The sequence below is a fragment of the Pteropus alecto genome, unplaced genomic scaffold (genome assembly GCF_000325575.1).
Source record: "Pteropus alecto unplaced genomic scaffold, ASM32557v1 scaffold398, whole genome shotgun sequence".
Classification (NCBI taxonomy): domain Eukaryota; kingdom Metazoa; phylum Chordata; class Mammalia; order Chiroptera; family Pteropodidae; genus Pteropus; species Pteropus alecto.
This window is the reverse complement of record NW_006442497.1, coordinates 3209495-3221118: the sequence shown is the minus strand read 5'-3', so window position 1 is coordinate 3221118 and position 11624 is coordinate 3209495. Positions and strand designations below refer to the sequence as shown.

Genomic DNA, 11624 nt, shown 5'->3' with positions numbered 1-11624 from the left:
GCATCTAATCAGTAAAATCAAGGATGCTAAATATCCTATCATGCACAAGACCATCGCCCATATCAAAGAATTATCTGGCCCCAAATTTAATAGTGTGAGGTTAAGAGATCTTGCTTTAAATTAATACTATAAGTCCCAAAGGGGCAAGGGACACAGGGTCTTCCTCATCACATTACCCTGTTTTATTGCCTTCATAACATGTAGCATTTTGTTTATGTTTTTATTGACTGTTTCCTTTCCCTAGAATCTAAGTTACATGAGCACAGTGTCCTTATCTGTCTTGTTTACAGCTGTATCCCCAGTGTCAAACATGATGCCTAGTACATTATATAAGCACTCAGAAAATTTTCATTGAATAAGTAGATGAAAATATTGTTAATTTGCAAATTTATTCATTCCTTCATCAAATATTTATTGGTGATAAAACCCAAACACATCTCTGTCCTCTTGGAACTTATAGTACAGTGGAAGACTGACATTGAATAAATAACCACATAAAGTAAATAGTTTCAAATTATGATAAGGGCTTCGAAAGTAAAGTGCAAGTAGTGGTAAGAGCATTTAGCAGGTGATCTGACTCAGTCTGGGGTGGGGTGGTCAGGCCAGGCTTCCAAAGAGAAATGACATTTGACCTAGTAGCTGAAGGATGAGTCAGTTAGCTGAGCAGAGGAAGGTGGGTGGGGGTTAAAGAAGAAGAGCACCCGGGCATAGAGATCAGAATGGGCAAAGGCCCTTTGGTGGGAAGGAACATAGTATGTTTCAGGAACAGAGCAGTCCAGTGTGGCTGAAGCACAGAGTCTGGTAAGCCGTGGTATGGTATCTGCCAAGTCCAGTGTAACAACAGGAGCAAAAGAGTGCCATTGGAAGATAGATATTAAGGACTTCCAACAGGAAGTGATAAGATTTAAGTTTGTTTAAAAAAAAAAAGTCACTTTCAGAGACTAGACTTTAGGACAAGCTGGGAAGCAGGGGGATTGGTTTGGAGGCAATTGCAGTGTCCAGGAAAGAGGTGATGGTGGTTTAACCTGAGGTAGTGGTGTTGAGCTTGAAGGGATGTTGGATATACTTACGTGATGAGAAATATGGAATTTTAGAGCTAGAAAGCACCTGTAAAAAACACACCATTAATCAAAAAGTAGGAAAAGAAAAATGAATAAAAAAGTGTTCATTAAAGTCTGCATTTTATAGAAAAGCAAGTTAAAGAGGCATAAGGGGGCTCTTCAATATGTTTATTGAATAAAAGAAGGAAAGACAGAGAAATGTTTGAGAGGGAGAAACAAAGAAGGGAAATGCGAGAGTTGAGGTAAAAAACAAAAGGAGAACAATGAAATAAGAGAGACAATAAGAAAGGAGTATGGGTCTGAGAGGTGAAAGGTGGGAGAAGAGGAAGATTGGGAGTAAACCGGGTAGGAAGATGCAAAGAAAGACTAATTGGTGATCCTGGAAGATAGGGAAGTTGGAGATAGGGTACAAAGGTAGACTAAGAGAGGGGAATGAAATAGGAAGTGGAAAAGGCAAGAAGGGGGAGATGATAAAAGATAAGGGAAGAATGAGTGAATCGGGGATGCTGGGAAGAGATATCCAGAAAAAAGATGGGGCAATAGTTTGGGGAGAATGAGAGAAGAAACCTGAAGGTGAGGTGGGAGTCTGAGGGCAGACTCAAAGGTCACATTAGAGCCAGATGTGAGGGAGGGCTGAATGGGAGAGCAAATAGGCAGGTCCAGGCTCAGCATCAAAGAAAGAAATGTATGCATGGCTGGGGGGAGTGGAGAGAAGGGAAAGGACAAGTTTGGAAAGAATCCAGGGAGGGAATGAGGGGTGTGGCTAAGGCTCTGACAGATGCCTTTCTCTGCTCCCCACCCTCAGCTGGCTTCTGGTCTCAGTGGTTTCTTTCTTCTGCTACAAGGAGCCTTAATGAGGGAGGGGACAGTGACCGCCGGGAGTTGGAGTACAAAGGGCCCAGGCATTAAGTAATGTGAAGGATATGAATGGGGGGCCAAGAGGATGGGGGCCCATGCCTGGAAGCCGGTGTCCGTTGGAGAGCACGGTACAAGAGCGACCGACAGAGGCGGTGGGGCGGGGAGGTGCGGGAGCCGTGGCTGTGAGAGTGGAGGCTGCTCAAGAGGGAGTTCTGAGGGATTGGAACCAAGGGCCCCTGACGGTGGGATCCGCGAGGATCAAAGACTTAAGAAAAAGGAGAAGAGCAGAGAGTGGGAGTAAAGTAGGGCGGGACAATGAGCGCCTAGGGGGAAAAGGCTGAGCGAAGGTTGGTCAGGGGCGTCCCCCCCCGTCTGGCTCTGCAGCGTCCCTGACGCACCTGTTGAGGAGAGGGAAAGTGGCATCCTGATGCCTGAGCAAAGTCCGGTCCAGAGGGACTGACTGTGAGCATGGGACTTGGGAGAAGCTTCTGCTTCCTCCCCACCTGCAGTCCAAGCCGGGCAAGTAAAGGGGCGTGACCCTGGTGCTCAGGTTTCTTCCTCTTCACCTGGGCTAGGAGGGGTGGGGGCTGGGACTTCCGGCCCAGGTGAATGTCCCTTCGGTGACGTCAGGTCACTCTCCGCCGCCCCTCCGGTCCCGCCCCTCCCCCCGCGCTCCCAGTGCCTGCGGGGACGCGCCCCCGACGCCCTACATATACTCAGGTGCGCCGCACCTGTCCGCTTACACCTGCCCGCACACCGCTGAGGTTTCCCGCACTACCTGTCTCTCGCACCGCAGCCTCGGGCCGACAGCTCAGAGTACTTTGGGGCCTTCCAGCACCCAGGACCGCTCTCATACGGCCCGTCTACCTTTTGTTTGGGTAGGGTCACTAAGAGCACCGGAGGAAACCGCCCGGCCTTCACGGATCTCCTTTGTTGGCCACCAGTCCTCCGGGCGTAGCCTGTTTCCTCTGCTGTAAGACCCTTGACTCGCCAGAGGGTCGATTTGTGTTTACTTCGGGTGATACGAAATTTGGAGTCAGTCGACCAAAACCTTTTTTGACTCTTTGGGCGACTTATAACTCCACTCAAGTTGTCTTTTGTGGGGTTTCCCCTCAAGGTTTGTTTGTTTTGTTGCAGAGGCCCCCGCCCGGCGCCCCCAGTCTTTTCTGAGGGCGGAAATGGCCAATTCGGGCCTGCAGCTGCTGGGCTTTTCCATGGCCTTGCTGGGCTGGGTGGGCCTGGTGGCGTGCACCGCCATTCCGCAGTGGCAGATGAGTTCGTACGCGGGCGACAACATCATCACGGCCCAGGCCATGTACAAGGGGTTGTGGATGGACTGCGTCACGCAGAGCACGGGCATGATGAGCTGCAAGATGTACGACTCGGTGCTCGCCCTGCCGGGTAAGGCCGCGGGGCCGACGGGGCCGACACGCCCAGGGCCGAGGTCATGGGGTTGGGTGCTGGGGCAGAGCCGGACGTCCTTGGTTTCCGGGGAGCCGGCGGGATGAGAAGGGAGCAGAAGCGGCCAGTTTGGGGCGGTAGTGCTGGCCGGAGCGGGCCAGGGTTCCGGTGGCTGCACGTGAGCTCGCACCCCGGCCAGCTGCGCTCTTCTTCTGCCCACAGCTTCTCTGGGAGGCCGGGTCCTGGGCCGGGGTCTCCCCTCCCCCACCGGTCTGAGCAGGCAACAGCCTCCGCTGCTCCCGCCCTTTTCTCAGACAAAAGTTGGCGCGGGACCGAGGCCGCGGGGTCGGACAGAGGGCCGAGGATCCTTGCGCTTCGTCAGAAGTGGGCCGCCGCCTGCGGCCTCTAATCTTATCGGCCGATTAGCCGAAGCCACAAACCCCATGACCTCGATAGTGGGGTCAGAGCTGGGACGCGCCGTCATCTGCGGCCCGCTAGGGTCTCCGGCCGCTACCTCCGCTTTTCTTCGTTGTCTCCTTCCACCCTTCCCCCTACCCGGGGCAGTTTCATCGAAACCCGGGCGCCCCGGGCGGGTCCGAGAGCCGAGAGAGGGCGGGGCGGAGCTGGAAGGCCGCGGACTCGGGAGGGTGCGGGATCCACCCTGCTCCCGCCCGGGACTTGACACCCCGGGGGTGGGGGTGTGTGGGATGGAGGCCGGCGGCGGGGTCCAGCGGCCGCTAGTTAGTGGGCACGGCGGGCAGCTCGAAGGCTGCAGTCGTGCACAGGCCGTCTGCACTTAAAGCAATGACGACAATGTTTGCCCCTTCCCTGCAGCGGCCATTCAGGCCACTCGAGCCCTAATGGTGGTATCCCTGGTGCTCGGCTTCCTGGCCATGTTCGTGGCCACAATAGGCATGAAGTGTACACGCTGTGGGGGAGACGACAAAGTGAAGAAGGCCCGTATAGCTATGACTGGAGGCATCATTTTCATTGTGGCAGGTGAGTCACCAGTTTAAGGCGGACTCAAGGGCTCTCTTCTTTCCTATCATGGAGGAGCAAGTGTGGACAAGGTGCTGATTCACGGTATCTGAATCCTCATTCTCTCTCTAGGTCTTGCTGCTTTGATAGCTTGCTCCTGGTATGGCCACAAGATTGTCACAGACTTTTATAACCCTTTGGTCCCCACGAATATTAAGTAAGTATGGCAGCCCTGCTTCCCAAGGGGACATGGGGTCCTGGGGAAGGGAGAGGCAGGCCAGGGTTTTTGACCCCAATCCCCTTTCTCCACAGGTACGAGTTTGGTCCTGCTATCTTCATTGGCTGGGCAGGGTCTGCTCTGGCCCTCCTGGGAGGTGCACTGCTCTCTTGCTCTTGTCCTGGGAGTGAGAGCAAAGCTGGATACCGTGCACCCCGCTCCTACCCTAAGCCCAACTCTGCCAAGGAGTATGTGTGAGCAGGGACCCCCTTGCCCCAGCCTGGCGGTCCATGAGTTCTGACACCTGAAAGGACCTGGGGCAGAGCTCAGCTTGTGGGCAGGGTGTGGAGCAGAAACCTTCAGTCACTCTAGTCCTGCACACCATGTACAGTTCCCTGGGGGGGGTGGGGGGGGGAGGAGACAAAGAGTGGGTGTGCTTTTTGTACAGTAATAAAAAGTATGTTTTGGAAAGTAGGCTTTTTTTCTCCTTCAGGGCCTGCTTTCTTCCTACCCAGACCCCTTTAAGGAGCCTTAAGTATACCTGTTAGCTAAAAATACACTTACTGAGCACCAATAGCATGGCAGTCCATCCCTGTTTCACCATTTCATTGTCATTCAAGTCCCCAAACTGACTACTGACTTAAAAAGACTTAGGTGCTTGGTCATCCTCATTCATGCCCACCCTCCAGTCCCTTCCACTCCCAACTCTTGCTTAAATAGCTACTAGAGTTTCTTTTTTAATAAAAAATACTTTATTAGGCTTAGGGGAGGTGTTTCCCAGTCTCTCACCTTCCCCTTCACCCCCATCTCATTTTTGTCCTGATTAGGTGATACTCCCTGGCTCATGGGTCATAGGGCAGGGCCTCCACAGACAATGGGAACAAAAATGGGGCAGAGACAGGGCTAGGTCAATGGGAACAATAGAAAGATGGTTATGGATCCAAGGTCTCCCCACAACCCTCCAAACACAGTCTAGTTAAATTTAATGGCTAGTCAAATATCTAGGTCATCATCTGGGTCCTCTTGGTCCAGGTCATCATAAACATCTGGTTCGTAAAAGATGTAGCTGGTAGCCTGGCCCAAACCAGGACACAGCAGAGCCTGCTGTCTGAGGAAAGAGAAGGGGAGAATTGGTGCTGGTGAGTAGGATAACAAGGTTACTGTCTGGATACCTTCTATTTGGTGAATGTGATTCTCTTTGTCTTCCATGTTTTCTTGGTTTAAGTCCCTTTCTCTGATCTGGGGTAGTTAGTACTGAAGCACCATTTGGTACTGGAATAGATACTCTTATACAACTGTCCTAATACTCTAAGTTCTAAGCCACTTGAGGGCAAGGATTCTGCCAGTCTTGCTTCATCCACCCACACACTGGAAACAGAACAGGCATCTATTAAATCCTTATTAACCTTCCTCTGCCCTCTCCATCTAGCTTCTTTTCCTCCTAGCACCAATGCCTAAAGATAGGGCCACTCCCCAGGGTCTGGTCTGACTCAGCCTAGGCCCAGATTGCTCCGAGGACAACTCTGGAGCTGAGACCCAAGGCTCAAATGGAGAGAAAAGAGACAAAGGCCCTTTGCCATTGTTGGGGTATGGGTGGATAGAGAACCACTCCCCAGACCTGGCTCCGGAGATGGACTTCAGACCCTATAAAGCCTGAAAGGTTAATCAATAACCTGTTGTCACCCCACCTCTCAGGCTCAGATGCTAGGCTCTACTCAGGAATCTGGGCAGACAGGCCCCAACCTTACTTTTCAGAGCTGAACTGGAATGGCAGGGTCAGGCTATCTTTGGCTTCTTTCTCTTTTTTGGACAGGTGAAGGTTAAAGGTCAAATGAGTTGTGGGATCCACCTGTAGGTACAAAGGATGCTGCCACTCTGCCCCATCCCTGGAATCGCTAACCCCACCCCCAACCTCAGCAGTTTTTATTTTTGGCAGACCCCAACTTGTCCCTCGTTGTGGCCCTGGCACTTTTAGATACCTGGAGTGTGTGAGGATGTGGGTGGGGCTGGGAAGCTAGAGGAGGACCTCCTTGGAGATCCAGACTGAAGTCAGGCAGAATGGAGAACCACTGAGTCTGGGGGGAAAAAAAAGAAGAGTAGTAAAGTTTTTTCCCATCTTACAGAACCAGAGAGAACTAAAAACCTAACACCTCCAGCCCCCAATCACCTATGTAACTGGCTGCTTTCAGCTCTTGCTGTCTACCTCTTCTTACCCCTCCTTCAAACCTCTCTATATGGACTTGTTCCTTCTCTCTCCTAGTAACTACTTTCCTCCTTTTCCATTTCCTGGAAGGCAGTGTTTTTCATTGGTTAAGTTCACAGGGTTCAAGTTTCCTAGGTTGCAAAAATGAGGATAAAATACTCTACCTTACAAGGTTAGCTATGAAGATTAAATGAGGGAAATAATGAAATGATGAAAGCACAGAAAAGTGTTCATCACATCAGCTTTTTTATTGCTCTTTCTCTTTGTCTGACCCCCAACTCTAGTCTCTGGGTGCTTCTCACCTTATGGGTTGGGTGCTGTTGGGGCCTCCGATAGAGGATGTGAGCTGAGGCCTGGCCCGCTGTACCGCTCAGAGTCACCTCTGTCTGAGCAAGGCTGCTCAATGCTCCCACGGGGCCTGGGCCATGAAGCTCTTCATGTAGCAGGCCTAGCACACGTACCTGCTCTACTGGGAAGCTGTCACCTGGGGAGGGACACGAAACGTAGGGCATAAAGGGCAATAGATAACATTCAGGGTGAAAGCCTGGGATCAAATAGTGAGGAGGAAAAGAGACCCACATTCCATCACAGCTGTTAACAATCCTGACTGACTTTGGCCAGTTTTATGACCCTACTTTGAGCCTCTTTCATGTACTTTAATGTACTTTCTTATTTCAACGTAAATCTGATCAAGGAACCACTCTATAATCCTCAGGAGCTACTCATGGCCTTCAAGATGGAATTGACACTTTCATCTTTGGTTCCTGCTTCATCTCTTAGGTACCGAATTAACCTGGAGATTTTAGAACATGCCAAAATCCCAGTCAGTGTCTTTGATCCCTCCCCTTTGGGGAGCTTTTACAGAGTGTCAGGCACTGCACTAAACTCTTTTGCTAAAGTCGGCATTTTTAGGTTGAACGATACAAAATTGTGCATATTTGACATTTGACCATATCTGAACTACAAAAACAGCAATTCCACACTTTTACAAAGGGAACTAAAACACTGAGAGATCAAGTACCTTAATACTAAGCTGGGTATCTGACTCCAAAACCTCTGCCAGTATTCACAGTATACTTCAGGGCTAGTCCTAGTACTGCTGGCCTAGCCAAGTTTGCCTGGGTGACCCCTTTGCTCTCCAAGACAGTTCCTTCCTTAAGGTACTTTGTATACGCTCTTTTATCATGGCCCGTTTCAGAATATCTTGTAGCTGCTTGTTTGTCTGTATCCTTTATGGGACTTTGAGCTCCTGGAAACAAGGACCTGACTAGAGTTAGTCTTTATTTTCTCATTATCTAAAATTTTATCTGGGACGTGGTTCTGTAGTGTAGCAGTTAGCACGTCTGCTTTACACGCACAAGGTCCTGGGTTCACGCCCCAGTGGAGTCACAGTCCATGGTCTACGGCCATGCCACCCCGAACAAGCCCGATGTCTAATCTTGGAAGCTAAGCAGGGTCAGGCCTGGTTAGTACTTGGATGGGAGACCACCTAGGAAGACCAGGTGCTGTAGGCATAAATAATAAAAAAATAAATAAAATTGTATCTGACACACTATATGTGTTTAATATTTGTTGAATGAATGAATGAAATGGATGCGTAAAAAAGAACTTGGAAAAGAAAAAAGTGATTGTTAGGTGGCATTACAGAAAAGTCAAGAACTAGTATTAAGGTTGAAAAGATGGATGAAGGTCCACTTGGACATCCCTGATATGTTTTTTCTTAGCTTGGAAAAGGGCACGTTCTTTGGCAGGGGGAGATGTATGAGGAGATGGGCTTCAGGGGGGAGTCTCACCAGGGCTTGAGTCCTGACGGTTTAGAGCATGCAGTGTCTGGCAGAGTGTGGTGCAGGGAAGGTGAAGCAGCAGCCAGCTAAGTGAATCAAGAGCAACGGTGACAGGACGAGGATCTGTCTTCCTGCACATGGCTCTCAAGACTCCCAGGGGCCCCTCAGGAAAGGCTTCCCCAGTCTTTGACCAGTTGAGGGGGTCTCTGTAGAGGTCATAGTAAACCAGCCTGCAAAAGGAAAATAAAACGCAACATAATACTGTTCTATCCCCCTAATTTTGAAATTCATCCTGTGATCTTTATGGCTGTTTTCTTGATTTTCACTAACATCCTAAAACCAGTGAAAGGTTAATTACTGAGAGGTAGAATATAGTGACTGAAAATACAGACTTTGGCATCAGATAGCCCTGAATTCCAGTCTAGATATGTTACTTGCCCAAGATCACCTAACTGATAAAATTACTTAATCTCTCTGAGTCAGTTTCTTTATTTGTGAAATAGGGATACCAAGTTGATATTTAGCACAGTGCTTCAGACAGATTAAATACTTGATAAATGTTAGCTACCATCACTATCAAATATTTCATGAATGGTGGCTAAAGTGTATCATTCTTTGGATGGATAAAGAGAAAAACATGAGATGAGGTTCCAGTCTGTAGAACAGCTTAGAGAAGGTCAAGAATTAAATCATGTGCTACTAACTACAGATAAAATATCGATTCAGGAAAGGGAGACTGGAGTGGGCTAGAAACCCCAGGAATGCTTCATGTGGCATAACTTGCTTCTCTTGTAAATGCCGTCTTAACATATAGCATCACCTCTATCACAATGGCTGACACAAAAATAGGGCTCAACAGACAGATGTAACCTACTGTTATTAGCCATGCAGCTACCCAGACCAAGAAATAGTCTTTCTTAACCAAGCAACATAGGTGAGTTCAGGGACCTCCTGATCTGGATGCTACCCCACATCAGTCTAAAAGTCTTGGAACTCTACCTACTAAAGTTCTTTTATATTTGTTCCAAACTCTCCATCCCTGCTGCCACTCCCTTAAGTCAGGCCTCTGTCACCTCCTACCATTATTCTCTAAGATTCCTAATAACAAGGATCATGTTTGCTTCATTCACTACTGTATCTCCAGTGCTTAGCACAGCATCTGGTTCACAATTGGTGCTCAGTACATTTCCATCAGAAGTGAACCTGGATTACTGCAATAGTCTTCCTAGTTGGTCTACCTATCTTCCAGCTGCTCGCTGCCAACCCATTCTCCATATCATGGTCACTGAATCTAACAGGAATGTTATCACTCCTCTCCCAATTTTCAAATGACACTCCATTGCCTTTACAATAATATCTAAACTCCTTTTTGTACTCTACTCTGTAAGACCTTTTACTATCTGGTATCTTTTTATCTGTCTGATCTCAGGAAGCTCTTCCACCTTCCAGGAAGCTCTTCTGCCTTCCTATACTTCCCTAACTTTGCATATGCTGTTCTCTGCTTGTAGGACAAGTCCCTCAGTAGCTTGCAGTTAACCGTTGATACAAGTTTGGAATCCATGTCTGAATTAAGCATAACCAGATTCCAAATAACTCAAAACACAACATATTTATTCCTCTTCTCCAGTACAGCTGCTAGTGCTAAACTGAACTGTTGGCCTTTTAATACCCTCTCTCTCTCTCTTAACTTCTGTAGTCTCTGCTTTGATTCTCCAGATACTAACCATTCCTTATCATTCCTCTTACTGATTCCCGCCTCCTGAAAGATGCATATCCATTAATTCAACGAATAAGTAGCTGCTACTACATGTCAGGTTCTGCGCTTGTTGCTGTAAGAGTTCCTTAGCAATAGAGGTTCCACATTCAATTAACTCTCTTCCAAGTTGTACTTACTGGCTGTTGATACTGGCGTCAAAACCTTCACGAAACTCTTCCTCGCTCACTTCACACCCCAGGATGTGGACCTGCTCCCCACTGAAGCACATGAGGCAGAGTGTCAAAGAGTGGGGCCCGACTTCCTTCCCGGGTAGGACGGGGAGACGCTGCAGAATACTCACCACAATACAGATTTCTTGATAAGTGCCTTCAAGAGACTACGCCCCTCCCACTGCACAGAGTCTGAGGAGAGCGAGGGACGGATAAACAGCGTGAGAACACTAACTTTTCTGCCTACACGAACCTGTCGAACCACCATCCCGAGCCTGTGACCCATGGTCCTTCCTTCCCATTTCAGTCTCTTGAGCCCGACTCCGAAGCCCTTGTGCTTGTGACCCTTACCCCGAAGCAGCAACAGGCCGCCAACAGCCAACAGCGACTCCAACATCTCCTACTGGCGTCTGGTTCCTTCTCCGACGCCCTCTGATAGCGTCACGGCCCGCTGTCCCGCCCCCTGCAGGTGAAAGGGGCGGGACATCCATTATTCCTCCCACTACTAAAACCTGGCAGTCTGGAATGAGAGGTGATTAATGTTCAATATTCCCAGGGGTGCTCACGCGGACGGGCCCCTCCCGACCCCTGGCGCAAAGATGTACGGACGACGCTCCTCTCTACATTTTTATCGAGACTAGGGCGGGAAGCGCGGTTTGCGAGGGGAGGGGGAAGTGGCTGCACGAGCCCGTCTGACGGCCGGAACTCGGGGGCAAGTGATGTCACTCCGTCACGTTCACCCTATTCCAGGCGGGGCCTGCTTCGCCCTAGGCCCCGCCCCACCGCCACCTTCCGCGCGTGCGCGGTACTGTGGCCTTGTTCGGGGCACACTCCGCTTTCTTTAGCCCCACCCGCAGAGACCGAGTAGCGGGGGAACATTACTCCCGGTGAAGCGAATACACGTCACCACCGGAAGCAGTGTCAGAGGGGAAGAGGAGGGGGGAAGAAGGGAGGAGGGATCCCCTGGGGCGGTAAAATGGCGCCTGTCAGAGTGGGAAACCCAGCTGCAGAGACTGCAGCTCCAATCCTCAGCGGCTAAGACGCCCCCGACCTCGGGGAGGGGGAGGCCGCTCTGGTTCAGCCATCCGCGCCCTTCGGCTCCCCCTCCCCCAACCCCTCTTTCCGCGTTCCTTCGCACGGCCGGCTCATTCGCCGCCGCCGCCGCAGCCCTTCGCGCGCCTTTGCCCCCCGCCCTC

General features: G+C 50.1%; 2 protein-coding genes and 1 pseudogene across 6 annotated transcripts in view; 2 read left to right on the top strand and 1 right to left on the bottom strand.

Moving 5' to 3' along the window:
• The first annotated feature begins 454 nt into the window (after positions 1–454).
• CLDN7 (claudin 7) lies at positions 455–4905 on the top strand. The gene is made up of 5 exons (XM_006922301.3): positions 455–801; positions 3057–3320; positions 4155–4319; positions 4431–4515; positions 4611–4905. The coding sequence occupies exons 2-5, from the start codon at positions 3098–3100 to the stop codon at positions 4771–4773; spliced, it is 636 nt and encodes a 211-aa protein (XP_006922363.1). The 5' UTR covers positions 455–801; positions 3057–3097; the 3' UTR covers positions 4774–4905.
• A 339-nt stretch (positions 4906–5244) lies between these two features.
• The window catches only part of ELP5 (elongator acetyltransferase complex subunit 5), a 6990-nt gene continuing 610 nt past the window's right edge, over positions 5245–11624 (bottom strand). The window contains exons 1-9 of one of the 5 annotated variants that reach the window (XM_015597440.2): positions 11034–11094; positions 10780–10891; positions 10560–10620; positions 10396–10476; positions 8512–8732; positions 7021–7202; positions 6495–6590; positions 6264–6364; positions 5245–5623 (exon numbers count right to left, since the gene is read on the bottom strand). In XM_015597440.2, coding sequence (XP_015452926.1) covers positions 5509–5623; positions 6264–6364; positions 6495–6590; positions 7021–7202; positions 8512–8732; positions 10396–10476; positions 10560–10620; positions 10780–10825 — 903 coding nt within the window. In that variant the 5' untranslated portion in view covers positions 10826–10891; positions 11034–11094 and the 3' untranslated portion in view covers positions 5245–5508. Of the gene's footprint in view, positions 5624–6263; positions 6365–6413; positions 6591–7020; positions 7203–8511; positions 8733–10395; positions 10477–10559; positions 10621–10779; positions 10892–10994; positions 11014–11033; positions 11095–11624 lie in introns of those variants that run through there. The other 4 variants (XM_015597442.2, XM_015597441.2, XM_015597443.2 and 1 more) reach the window with 4 other exon arrangements.
• On the top strand, positions 8117–8232 carry LOC112471492 (annotated as a pseudogene).